The sequence below is a fragment of the Pleurodeles waltl genome, chromosome 4_2 (genome assembly GCF_031143425.1).
Source record: "Pleurodeles waltl isolate 20211129_DDA chromosome 4_2, aPleWal1.hap1.20221129, whole genome shotgun sequence".
Classification (NCBI taxonomy): Eukaryota; Metazoa; Chordata; class Amphibia; order Caudata; family Salamandridae; genus Pleurodeles; species Pleurodeles waltl.
In genome coordinates this window covers 894,792,877-894,806,697 of record NC_090443.1, presented here as the reverse complement: position 1 = coordinate 894,806,697, position 13,821 = coordinate 894,792,877, and the positions used below count along the sequence as shown (strand labels likewise).

At 44.6% G+C, this 13,821-nt stretch overlaps 1 protein-coding gene across 2 annotated transcripts in view; it reads right to left on the bottom strand.

Moving 5' to 3' along the window:
- TTC39A (tetratricopeptide repeat domain 39A) overlaps window positions 1-13,821 on the bottom strand; it is a 553,301-nt gene that overhangs the window by 177,152 nt on the left and 362,328 nt on the right. For both annotated transcript variants that reach the window (XM_069232685.1, XM_069232686.1), the window contains exon 5: window positions 11,021-11,088. In XM_069232685.1, the coding sequence (XP_069088786.1) occupies window positions 11,021-11,088 (68 nt within the window). The remainder of the gene's footprint in view (window positions 1-11,020; window positions 11,089-13,821) is intronic.

Below are 13,821 nucleotides of genomic sequence, written 5' to 3'. Positions count from 1 at the left end.
ATAAGATAGTCCCACTCTAGCAAATCAAAAGCCTTAGTAGCATCTAGAAAAATTGCTGCTGCTGAGAAGTCTGGATCGACACTTTGCAGTAGTGCAAAGATCGTGTGCAAATTTTCACAGTTGATGAGGGACAACGTTCTATATGAATCACAGCTATAAGCTGGTTTTTGTTTGGTTTGGGTAATGTGATGATCAGGGCCTCTCTCATAGATGGTGGGAGGATTCCATCCCTCTTGGCTTCAGAGTAGACTACCACCAGCAGTGGTAAAATAATGCCTGTCTGTGTCTTATAAAAGTCAGTCGGTAGGCTGTCTGGGCCTGGGGCTTTTGCTGACTGCAACTGTATTATGGCTTCCCATATCTCGTCACACTCAATGTCTGCCGCTAAAAACTCTTGCTGAACACCACTTAACCAGCTTAGTGCAACATCTTTCAAATAGGCATCAACGTCTGTTGACTGATGTCTGGTCGAGGTGTAGATCTGTGTGTAATATGTCGCAAACATCCTAAGTATATCCGAAGTGTCCTGTGAGAGGAGGCTGGTGGAATCCTCTATCTCAAGAATAGTGTTAGCAGAGTGTGATGTTTGTATCATTGTCGCCAAGATGCATTCCAGTTGTTCTCCCTCGCCGTAGGACTTAGCTTGAGCATACTCATCATGGTAGAGAATGTCTCGTTCAGCAGTCTCCTGGTAGTCAGTCAAGGCTGTCTGGAGTTGCTGGGCGACTCCTGTGTTATGGGACATTACTAGAGCAGTTTCTAAAGAGTGGATTGTAGCCTCCATCTTTTTCAACATGGCTCGTATGGCTTGGAGTATACCTCCACTCTTAGCCAGGCAGAGGCCACAAATCGTAACTTTGAAGGCCTTCCATATCGAACAGACGTTGGGCACTGTATCGCGATTATTAGCGAGCATTCTGTAATGTCTTGCCGTCCCAAAAGGGAGGGTCTAAGAGGAGAGTGGGGGATAACCATCATCTGATTAAAGGCGACATAGGTGACTGTAGAGTGAGTTAGCAGGAGAACCGAGGAGTGATCCAAGTAGGTGTGCGCCAGATGTGTAACATCGCATACCCATGGGGATGAGGGCACGGGAGATGGGCCAAAAATCCAGGCTGGACCAACTAGCATGAGCACCGAGTAAAAGGTCCCCTTACTACTTTGAGGGTGTAGCCAGCGCGCGCCAGCCATCCAGTAGGGCATTGTCAGACATTATCGGATGGAGGTGACTGTCCGCCGTCTTATGTGAAACAGAAGTGGTGGTCATCTTATCTAGAGTGGCATTGAGCACTAGATCGAAACCTCCCCCAGAGTGTGCGTGTGAACCCAATGTCTGCTATGTGACCCCACAAGCTATCAAATAAGGAGGGATTATCCATGTTAGGACCATAACAATTGATAATGGTGATGGAGGATTGCGCCGATTTGCCCGAGATGATAGTGTACCCTGCCTGTGGATCATTCAGGGCCCCCGGGGCTCATTTGACGTGCCCTTGCATACCAAGATAGCTGTGCTCCATAAACATGAGTAAGTGGTTAATTGGCGGTAAGAGGCCCACCGTGTGGCAAACGAGACCTGCAAGTTAGCAATGAAGTGTGTCTCTTGCAGTAGTGCCTGACGGATGTTGTGTCTATCTAGGTATGCAAGGATATGTCTTCTCTTCCGCGGGTCACCAAGACCCCTTACGTTCCATGTGAGACAAATAAGTTCAAGGCCAGGGTCATTACATTTTGGGTCAAACATTTCTGTCAGAGTCAACAGATGGGTATGATATCTCATCGGAGACCTTCCTATGATTGTTTATAAATATTATTTGTTTCAAAGCAAAAGGGTCTTTTTTTGCAACGAAATTTCCAAGCAAAATAAGCAGGCTCTCCTGCACAACTGACTTGAGTTTCCTACTTGTACTATGAATGAAAAGTAATTGTTCTTGTGAGATTTGTTTGAGAAAATGTCTTCATTTGCAGGAGACAGGAGTGGACTCATTTTTTTAATTTGGTCACCTTTTCTAATCACACAAATGAGTGTCACTCAGCTCTTTATTACATGTTTAGTGTGTGAACAAAAGATTATAACCAATTAATGCAATTTACCAAACAACTAACAAGAAACAGAGAACAATAACTCTCTTCCCTCTTCACGAAGAGACCTCATTCTCCAAAAACCAACACAGAGCTAAATTGAGCCATACACAGAGAACTGAATGAAAAGTAATAGATGATGCAATTTCAATGCAGTTTGTGTGTAACAGAATCATGACAAGAATAGGCCATATTTTGTTGGGCATACAAGAGTGTGTCCAAAATACTGTGAAGTTAAATAACTGAGATGTGTTGCGTTTTGTGCAAGATTTCGAACCCACCACACAATATGTTAGTACAGAAAGGGACTTGTAGCCTGTCAGGTAACACAAATCATGTCTTGGCACAAAGGACCATACAAGACCAGGTGATATGTAGGACCCTCTCCTGGCCTAATGCCAAAGATGTCCTGTGCTGCCTCACAAGAGAGAAAGGTGCTGCTTGGGTTTAGGTCTTAGGAACATTTCATATTCTCCCTAAACTGGTGGTGTAATCTTCAGATCTTGTTAAAGCAGAGATCAAGTTCAAGGAGGGCTTCCTTTAATTATTCTACTCACTGCCCTTTCCCATGTTCTACTCACTTTTCTTATTATGTATGGGTATGGATTAGGTATCCAACTACCCAACAATAGCTCTCTAAGGGCTTCTGTGTGTGCAATCAAGGTGGTCTCCCAATTAGGACCGTCATCAAACCAGCGAACTGCATGTTGCAACTGATTTACCATGTAATACAGTTCAAAATCCAGCAACCCCATGTCTCTTGTCCCACAGTCATTTCAGTACTTTTAATACTACCTTGCTACGTTAACCCAACTATACCAATGGTAACAGTAACAATAATTGGTATAGCTACTCAATCAAATGTATTGGTAAGGGGTATAAAGTGCCCTGCAATAGGTACAAACAGTGAGGAAGGAAGACCAGCTTTGCCAGCAACATGCAACCCATCACCAAAAGCAGCAGTGGGTTCCAAAATATCACAGGTTTATGTAAGCCCCTCATCCCCTGTGCCATGTTTCATTGGTAATGCTCCACCACCTCCTGGGTTATCTGGATTCCTAAATATCAGAATTTAGTTAACTGCTAGTGTATCCCTAGATGAGGGTAGTCTTCACTGTTCAGGCTGTCTAGCCCTCCGCCACCCCACAAGTGGGAAGAATTAGATTTTTGTCTATTAGCCTTGAGTCCAGACTGTTTGTCAAATTGGTCTAGTGCTCCTGGTAGTATTAGCACTGATCTCTCCAGGGAATGTATGTTGGAACAACGCATGCAGGAACCACGCATGCCTGAACAACATAGTCGGAACAACGACCGCGTTACCATCACGAATGCCTTAACAACAAATTTTCCTTGTAAAGGCATTCCTGGTAAAGGCATGCGTGTAATGGCATGCATGGTTCCAGCATGCGAACCCCCTGGCCCCCACCCCCGCCCTTAAAATTACCGTGACACCCCACCCCTGTCCCTAAAACTACTCCAACCCCCCACCCCTGCCCCTAAAACTACTCCAACCCCCACCCCTGCCCCTAAAACTACTCCAACCCCCACCCCTGCCCCTAAATTACCGCGACTCCCCACCCCCGTCCCTAAAACTACCCCTAAGATTACCATGACCCCCACCCCTAAAACCTAAAACCACCCGAACCCCGCCAATAAAATGACCACAACCCCATCCCGGCCCTAAAACCACCCCACCCCTAAATTACCACGACTCCCCACCCCACCCCTAAAAACCACAAGCCCCCACCCCGCCCCTAAAACTTAAACCACCCCAGCCCTCCACCCCTAAAACCTAAACCACCCCAACCCTCCACCCTGACCCCTAAAACCACCCCAACCCCCACCCCTAAAATTACCGTGACACCCCACCCTGCCCCTAAAACCACTCCAACCCCCCACACAGCCCTAAAACCTAAACTACCCCAACCCCCACCCCCAAAAAGTACAAATACCCGATACCCCACCCCAACCCTAGAACTAAAAATACCCCAACCCCCCCACCCCGCCCCTAAAACTAAGAATGTCCCGACCCCTCTCCCCGCCCCTATACCACCCCGACCCCCCTTCCCCACCCCTAAAACTAAAAATACCCCGACCCCCCTCCCCCACCTTTAAACCTAAACCACCCGACCCTCCCAAAAACTAAAAATACCCTGACCCCACCCCGCCCCTAAAACTAAAATTACCCCACCCCTAAAACAGCCCCAGTCCCAGCCCCACTTACCTGATCACGTCGTACTCCGAAGCCGACTCCTGACATGCGTGGTTAAGGCACTGAACAAGGAAGTCGTCGTTAACTAAAGCGTTCCGCTTTCGTTGTCCACGACTTCCTTGTTCGGGAGTCGTGGCTCAGGCTGCTTCCCTTCTCCAGGTCTCTCAGATAAATTAAAGGGCCATCTCCCCCCATTCAGCCCATGTGTAGTTGATCCAAGAGCTATACAGTAATCGTTTAGCCTAATACAACATGCTAAAAGATCCATGACCAATGAAAGCAAGAGAAGGGCTAACCATGTCTCATCCATCCTTCAATTCTCCAGTTTGGGGTAACTAGGGGACATTCGTTACAAGAGTGCAAGACTATTTATAAAGCAGTTTGTTACCCCCAAAAAATCTTCCCAAATCCCATGTTCCTCTCAACCTATAATACGAAAACTAAGCCTACTGTATTGAAGGCCTTTTTGTATCAACTACTGCTAGGGTTTAGCATTCATCCTTTCTATGCTATGAATAAAATGGGTAAGTCTTCTGAGATTTAATCAATATACCTAATTTGTATAAAACCATACTGGTCTACGTGCACCAGGGATTCTATCACCCTAAGCAGTCTATTAGACAGAGCCTTACTCGCAATCTTTAGATCAGTGTTAGTTACTGATATAGGTCAATATGAGCTACGAGGCTAGGGGGTCCCTTTCCAGTTTTGGGATGATCACTTTATTGGAGGGAGATAGGATGTGGTCATCGCTCACTTCCTGAAAATCCCAGTGCAGCTTATCTGCCAATGTATCCGCAGAGGCTGAATAAATACTGCCGGGGGACTGTCTCTCTACCCAGGAAAATCCCTGTCTTGATATCTCCAGTGGCTTTCACTACTTGTCTCTCTGCCTAAAGGAGCATTCAGCTCCTCAATCTGCTCTCATTCAAAAGGTCTTCAACATTATCCTCTACATTCACTCCGGGCTGGATATACAATTTTTCCAGATGTGTTGAAAGTATATTAATTATTCCAGCGTCAACCTGACTTCTTTATCTCTTAACCCTAATATGGTGTTGGGCAATCCTTCCTTGAGAATGCATGCTATTAATTTTCCTGTCTTTTGACAACTGTGCTTAAGTGAACTTAAACAATAAACAAAAGAGTCAGAAAATGCACTAAGGATTCAACAGATATTGCAAACAGAAGACTATTTAAGTTGTGCAAGCTCTTATAGTTGAGATATACACTTGTTTAGGAGAAATGGAAAGCATATTACAGTAAATTCAAAATATTGCTACAAAATCCTAAAATGTAATAGAATGCTTTGACTCCCCTGTGGTGCACAATGAGTTCATTTCTCCTTTAGTAACAGTATCCCCATCATTGACTAACCTGGAGCCCACAAATGACTTCTCCAGGCAGTAAGTGATGCTGGCCAATCCTTTTCAAGGTAAAGAAGAAAAATACATGATGGGCACAGTTGTAGAAATCAGTGTTACCTTCTGTAGTGCAGTCGGTGGTGCACCCACAGAGTAGACTTTGTAACCAATTTCAGAAAATTCAGTGAGAGGCAGAGGGTCCAGTCAGTGGGGAAACCCCATCAGGTGAAAGCCTCTGCCTGTCACCGCCAGTAGGTGGTCGGAGTCACCTTGATATCAGAGCATTCCCCCATGCAAATGCATCTCTGCCCCCTTCTACTGCTGATGCAACTGCTGGATCATTGCTGTTGGTCTTATGGTGGGGGATGTACATTGTCTAATAACAAATATGGACTTTGCTGGTCTATTCTGTGTTTGTAGGAGGCTGGCCTGGCTTTTAGTGGGTACCTTGTGATATGTACACCTTGTGCCAGGTCCAGTTATCGTTTATTAGTAGAATAGAGGTGTTTCTAGCAGCTTAGGCTGATAGAGATAGCTGTAGCTGAGCAGCTTAGGCTGAACTAGGGGACATGCAAAGTTCCTACTATACCACTTGTATCATATAGCACTATATCACAAGAAAACACAATACTCAGAGTTACTAAAAATAAAGGTACTTTATTTTAGTGACAATATGCCATAAGTATCTCAGAGGATACCCTCACTTAGGAGGTAAGTAATATACACAAATTATATGTACACAAACCAAAATCAGGTAAGTAATAATAAGAAAAGTAGTGCAAACAATGTAGAATCACAATAGGATACAATAGGTAGAAATAGGCCTGGGGCAACACAAACCCTATACTCCAAAAGTGGAATGCGAATCACGAATGGACCCCAGGCCTATGGTAGGTTGTAGAGGGTCGCTGGGACAGTGAGAAAACAGTAAGGGAGTCCAAAATACACCACCCCAAGACCCTGAAAAGTAGGAGTAAAGTTACCCTACTACCCCAGAAAGACAGTATAGTCGAGATAGGGGATTCTGCAAGAACAACAACTGCTATCAAAACACTGAAGACGGATTCCTGGACCTGAGGACCTGTAAAGGAAGGGGACCAAGTCCAAGAGTCACGCAAGTGCTCGGGGTGGGGGGGGAAGGAGCCCACTAAACCCCAGATGAAGGTGCAAAAGGGCTGCCTCCGGGTGGAAGAAGCCGAAGATTCTGCAGCAACGGAAGATGTCCCACGGCGTGCTGCAAGATGCAAAGTTGTTTCCACGCAGAAATACCGCAAACAAGCCTTGCTAGCTGCAAGAGTTGCGGTTGAGGATTTTGGGTGCTGGTGGGGCCCAGGAAGGACCAGGATGTCGCCCCTTGGAGGAGGAGACAGAGGGGGCACTCAGCAACTCAGAGAGCCCCCACAGAAGCAGGCAGCACCCGCAGTAGTACCAGAACAGGCACTTAGAAAATCTGAGGACAGCGATCGACTCAGAGTCACAAAGGAGGTTCCCACGACCTCTGAGTCCAACTCAGCGAGTTGGGCAATGCAGGACGGAGTGCTGGGGACCCAGGCTAGGCTGTGCACAAAGGAAGTCTTGGAAAAGTGCACAGAAGCCCGAGCAGCTGCAGATCACCAAAATGGTATTGGGGTGACAATTCCATGATCCTAGACATGCTACATGGCCATGTTCGGAGTTACCATGGTGCCGCTACATATAGGTATTGACCTATATGTAGTGCACGTGTGTAATGGTGTCCCCGCACTCACAAAGTCCGGGGACTTTGCCCTGAACAATGTGGGGGCACCTTGGCTAGTGCCAGGGTGCCCACACACTAAGTAACTTTGCATCTAACCTTCACTAAGTGAGGGTTAGACATATAGGTGACTTATAAGTTACTTAAGTGCAGTGTAAAATGGCTGTGAAATAATGTGGACGCTATTTCACTCAGGCTGCATTGGCAGTCCTGTGTAAGAATTGTCTGAGCTCCCTATGGGTGGCAAAAGAAATGCTGCAGCCCATAGGGATCTCCTGGAACCCCGATACCCTGGGTGTTTAGGTACCATATACAAGGGAATTATAAGGGTGTTCCAGTGTGCCAATCAGAATTGGTAAAATTAGTCACTAGCCTGCAGTGACAATTTTAAAGGCAGAGAGAGCAGAAACACTGAGGTTCTGGTTAGCAGGCCTCAGTGATACAGTTATGCACCACACAGGGAACACATATAGGCCACAAACTTATGAGCACTGGGGTCCTGGCTAGCAGGATCCCAGTGACACATATCAAACACACTGACAACATAGGGTTTTCACTATGAGCACTGGGCCCTGGCTAGCAGGATCCCAGTGAGACAGTAAATACACCCTGACATATACTCACAAACAGGCCAAAAGTGGGGGTAACAAGGCTAGAAAGAGGCTACCTTCCTACAGTGTTGTTGAGGGTTCACAGAGGTCAACACTCAGCCTAGGGATAGGGGCCACAGAGACATGTTCCCCAAGAACAGTCTGCACACATTACCACTGCTTCCACTGTTGGCAGTTTTTCTTATGGAATGATACATTTTGCTGCATTGTCGAAAATGTATGCAGATCTGAACACCCTTCACCGTCTTCCGGTCTCTCCCAGACTGAGCACTGTTTCCCTCTCTCCTTTATTTAAAAAAAAGGATTTGTATTGAGTTTTCCATGTGATAAATGCATGGCATTTACACCGTGGGCATATAAGCATTATTTGAGAGGGTGAGCGCAGATTAGAAGTAATAATACGTATTTACTGATTATGTAAATACACTCGCGCAGCTTTACAGGTGCATGTAAATGTCATTGTTCATGTGAAGAAGATACACCCATCATTGACTGCATACAGAGAACAGATTACTCTAACTGACCACTAACTTTAAACTCTGTTCCCTGCCCCTCTTCACTCTACTCTCTGGGAGTAATCCCGCCCCGTTACAGCCTATGATACCCATGCCCTACAAGGGTATAGGCCAATGTGCTTGTAGAAGAAAAGAAAGAGGGGTACAGTGTTCTTCCGCTCGAGTTGATAGGCAATATGGCACAGGGTACCCAGCTACTACAATGTATAATTAGTACTAGACCCGTGGTTTCCCAGTCCCCTTGATACTGGTATATATTTTGACGTTCCCCAACACTATGCAAACTTTTCTTTAGGTGATCCGTAACTGTGCTTCGGGATCACATTTCCCTGCTCCTCTGTAAAGTGCTTTGGGTTCCTCTCACCCTGACATCCATGTTAAGAAAACGCACCAGTAAAATGAAACAAATAAAATATTACTTATTTGAAGTCCTACAGTTTACCTTCTTTGCTACGGGCATATTTTTCAATTGTATTTTTATTATTATACAATCAAGCCTGCAGTCCCTGTCTAAATACTTGTCTCCGGTTTCCTCATACCTGCTGAGCTGAGACATCCCAGTCACCTGTAATAAGAAAATGCCACAGTTGATCAATTGTCATTGGTTATTACAGATGAGCTGTGATGTCATAAGGCCTGATGCCGGAGCTAATAGCGAAGGTGGAAAGCGGGTCATGGAGCATCAAGGCATCTCAAGTTTAAACAAGGACAACTGCCTTTCTGTTACTGTAATCTGTTTTTCTAAAAAGAACAGTGAGCAACAGAAAGGAAATATTTATGGCAAAGTGTTTATTTTTTGCCCACTACATACAGTTAATCAGAAGAAAGAAAATGTCTGACTGTCAAATATCTGACTCATTACTAGTGTACGTCAAGTTAACTTGACTTACACTAAACGTATTCGAACATGTTTTTGCAATAAATTAGTAACTGCTTTTTTGGTGTTTCGTGCTATTGCAAGTTATGCTTTTTTCTTCATGCCTGCAACCTTGCGGTCTCTTCCATAAGAATAAGCACCAAGGATATACGCTTTTTGGTGGCCTTCGGTCTTGCTGCTTTAAATAGGTTGAAGAACTCCTCAGTGACTTGCAATATCGCTATAATGTACGAATGTATGAAATATATTACATTGCTCCCACTCACTGGCTTCTTTATAACCAAATAAGTCCCAGTTCTCTTTTAGTTTGAAGCTCATTTGACCACTCACAGAATGTTTACTGGCTTCAACATAGCTAGTACACCATCTGTTTCGAAATAATTTTTAATACAGGCAGATGTGATTATTTCTTTAATGAGGGAAAGGTCCAAATTAAATTCAGGTCTAAACATATGTTTAGGCAGTTTTCAGTCCGCGGTAATAAAAGAGAGCCATCGCTGCTTTCACATAAAGACCTTTTGTGACTACCCCTCTGTGGGGCTGACCTTTCAGGTTGCTCCACAGGTGGACATTATACTCAAGCGAGAGTGGGTGTGTAAGCCCATCAGTATGACTTGTTGCTAGGTAACTATGAATCATGATACAGGCCTTCCATTTGAAATTGTTATCTCCTCTCTCATGAGCATATTTCAGTTACTATGATTTATTTGTCCAGGTTTGACCACGAATTATTTTGGATTCTTACAATACAGGTTTAACAGTGGGTAGTCATAGCTTGATGGGCTTTGTTGGAAACCTTTTTGCTTGGAGAGCAGCCAATAATTCTCTTTTCTTGTGTGTGTTCCAGAACATGTTGTAGGTGACCCTAAATTTAAGTTACACTGTTGACATATCTTTACTATACCTGGTATTCTATTCCTCAAAATGAATACATTAGCTGGAGGGTGTAAGTGGCCTGAAATAATGGTTTCTGATTGGGTGCTATTAGCTGGGAGCCCCCTGCACACTGTATGGGCTCTGGTCCTAAAAGGTTTCTAAGTAGCTCAATTTAAGTATTAGCAGTTTGAGTTACCAGCAGAAGTATATGGCAGAGTATCCCATCTATACTTGCAAGGACTGCTTCCCACCTTACTGTCTCTATTGCAATATAATGCTCTCAGCTACTTTCTCATCTAAGAGTTTAATGACTGACACTAAATACAATAAAAGGAAACGAATCACAAGGCAATGCTGAAATGAAACAAAGGAGAAGAAAAAGTTGCTACACCAGTAGCTTTAAAAAACAATTTATGAAAAATACAGCACAGCAAAATACTGGAGTCTAATTCTTTACTGGCCTGTCATACGATCATAGAAAGAAAGTCACCACCGATGACCAAGTGGAGCTTTCTCTGTGGAACAGGTGGGGTTAAAGTAAGATAGTGTTGGCACGTTTTACAAGCAGTTACAATGTCCTGCTCCTCTCTTGAAGGTGGGAGAAAAATGGAAAAAGCTGAAGACAGATAAACAAAGGACATTCAGTTCTCCTTGCTATGCTGTTAACCTAAAGCATTTTTAGAAACTGAGGACATTTTGGACACTACTGTGTTGTAAATTGCCCTCTTTGAATACCTTCTAACAGTACCTGCAGGAATGTTAGTGCAGCTCTTTGAAGCAAGCATTCAGCATAGCAAACCTCAGCATGGATTTCCTCTGGGGGGGAAGAAACAAAGACAACGAATTAGAAGACAAAGAAGACAGAATACATCACAGAACAGCGCTACAGTAGTGCCAAGCGTGCAGAAGCTTAAAATACAAAGCACACGAGCTGAAATGCACATACAGGCTGCATGGGAAAGTGTATGTTTGATGTCAGAGTTCCTGGGTCATACCCTCAAGTATTTCCCCAAATTAATATGAAATATTCATCGTTTGCACGTTTATCATAGCATCTATTGACTATTCTGTGAGTTAACATCTCACACAAATGTCCTTGACAAATTAGGAATCATGTAATATTTAATTTATGCAGAGTATTAACCAACTTTAACTTACACAGAACATGGTAGTAACAGGGTGCGCAATAACCGCTCCTCGCACATGGAAAATTAGATCTCACCAGCAGGGAGTTCAAGGCAGTGCAGGAGGCTTTAAACCTGCAGGATCTGCCTGGCTGCTGCACTCCTCCTGCCATGCGTGGTTTCTGCTTAAACATTCCTGACTACTCAATTCAAAGGTCTGATGGAAAGGGGAGAAATCTATCGCACTCCTACCCATATGCACCTGCTTCCATCTCTAGCCAGACATGGGGTGCGACAACTGGCATAATCATGGTAGTTACACGCATAGAAGGAAACCCTAAGGCCACTAGGGACCTAGGTTTTATCAGGTTAATGCATGCACAATGGTCCCTAATGGAGTAATTCAAGAAAACTATAATCCGAGCCAAATGGTAATTTTGAGTACAAATAAAATAAAAAAAGCAAGATGCAAAGTTGTAATAAATGATGGAGTGGGTTTTGTGACAAATGTGCTCGATGCTCTTTGAAGTGTGATAAATACGCGTGATAAAGGTGACCAAAAGAGCGGATCAAAGTATTAAAGACCAGCACCACCCGTGAGTTATAATATACAGCGAAATGACGCTGCCTGCAAGGACAATGTTTTGATCCCATTGTGAATGCAGAATCATCCTCGGGATTCAGTCAAATATGGATCCCGAAAGAACACTGTAAAAGGAAAGAGAACGGAGTCAAGTTCTGAGATATAAGGAAAGGGCAGCATACACGTGATGGAAGAAAGGGGTGTGTGCTACCCACCTCCTCAGGTCTCAAGGCACCAGGCACATTTGTCACTAGCACCCACTCCGTTGTTTATTACATTGTTTTGTAAATTAAATTACCATTTAGCTTTGATTATAGTTCGCTTGAATGACTCAGTTAGGCACCATTGTTCCTGCACTAATCAAATTGGCACAACCATAGCAGGTGCTTGTAGGACCACCATCAACTCTTGGGCATGCTCTTTGGACACTTCCATCATTTTCACCCCTCCCCCCCCCCTACATCTTTCGCCATAAATACTCTTCAACGCTTGTACTGACAACACAAACAAAACATTCTCTCATCCGTAGAGAGCTTGTTGTGTGGTGTAGGGAGGCCACCTCAGGCCTTCAGTGCAGGTGGCTACTTATTTAAGGGCAAGCATACAGGATTAATGGTGTCAGCCAGCGTGTGTACTACCTCACATATGCTCGGCCAGTTATTTTGTAACATTGTTTTTGTAACTAGGGCAAACTTAAACCATTCCGGACCTGAAGGGTTTCAGGTCTGATCATGTTTCACTCTCCCTTATTCGTGTTTATAGGTGTAACAGGCCACCAAGGGTGAATCATCCGTTGGAGCGATGGTGGTTAAGGGCAGAAATAGAGCAGCAGCCAGATTATAGAGTTGTGCAAAATGCAGTGACTACATCGTTTTTAAAAAGTGCAGGAGCCCAATGTGTTTCTTTGCAGCTCGCTACCACTGCTGCTGAATGCTGTGGTAGCCTAACATCAAAGGTACGGAGACTTGATCCCACCTCTATCCCTCTCTTCCACCATCATACACTGGTATGCAGTCTTGATTCCACCTCTTGCCCCTCTACCACCATCATACACCTCCTGCCTCTTTATCCCACTCTTGCAGGTTCATTTTTATCCCTGCTTTCTCTCTCGGCCACTGCTTTGCTATCTTTATCCACCTCCTTTATTCGGCCTTTTCTGACTTTTTCTCTCTTGCTCTGGGTAAAAGTCTGGTGATGCAATCTAAGCCCAGTCCCCAAAAAAGAGTGCACAATTTAAGCACACGTGAGGTGGTGCACACTTAGTACATTTATGAGAAGGGAACATATATCATCCGAACTGAACGCTTATTTTCTTTAAAAACAGAGTTTATAAGGTTTTATAGAGAAACAAGCAAGGAGATGCCACAATTGAACAACAGTGCAATTTTGAAGAATTGGTGCATGCCTTTCGCAGGGCTGTGGGCCTCTCCTGGGACTGGTTACCAACTTAAACTGAGGTAGTAAACCTTCCCTCTCCCACCCCCTGAACTAGCTTTAAACCTGCACCTTGCTCTGTGTATTCCATTGACAGTGCGTGTACTGGATTGCTGCGAGGAGAGGGATCCAACCGAATCAACCCCAGCCCTCAGGTCCTGATTTAGAATGATGTAGAGCATGGAAGAGGTTTGTAAACTATGTGAACCGGGCGTCTCGGCTCAGCCTGCCACAGCTACCTCCATGCCCTCTACGGTTCTCTAGCTCTCATCTGTCCCTTGTTGTCAGAGATGCTCTAACAACAACTCCCACACTGCTGATATGGGTCGCTTCCGTACCACCATATATTCTCCCCTACCTAAGATGGCACCCTCTGCCTCCCCTAAATAGAGCAGCTCTGCTTGCCGT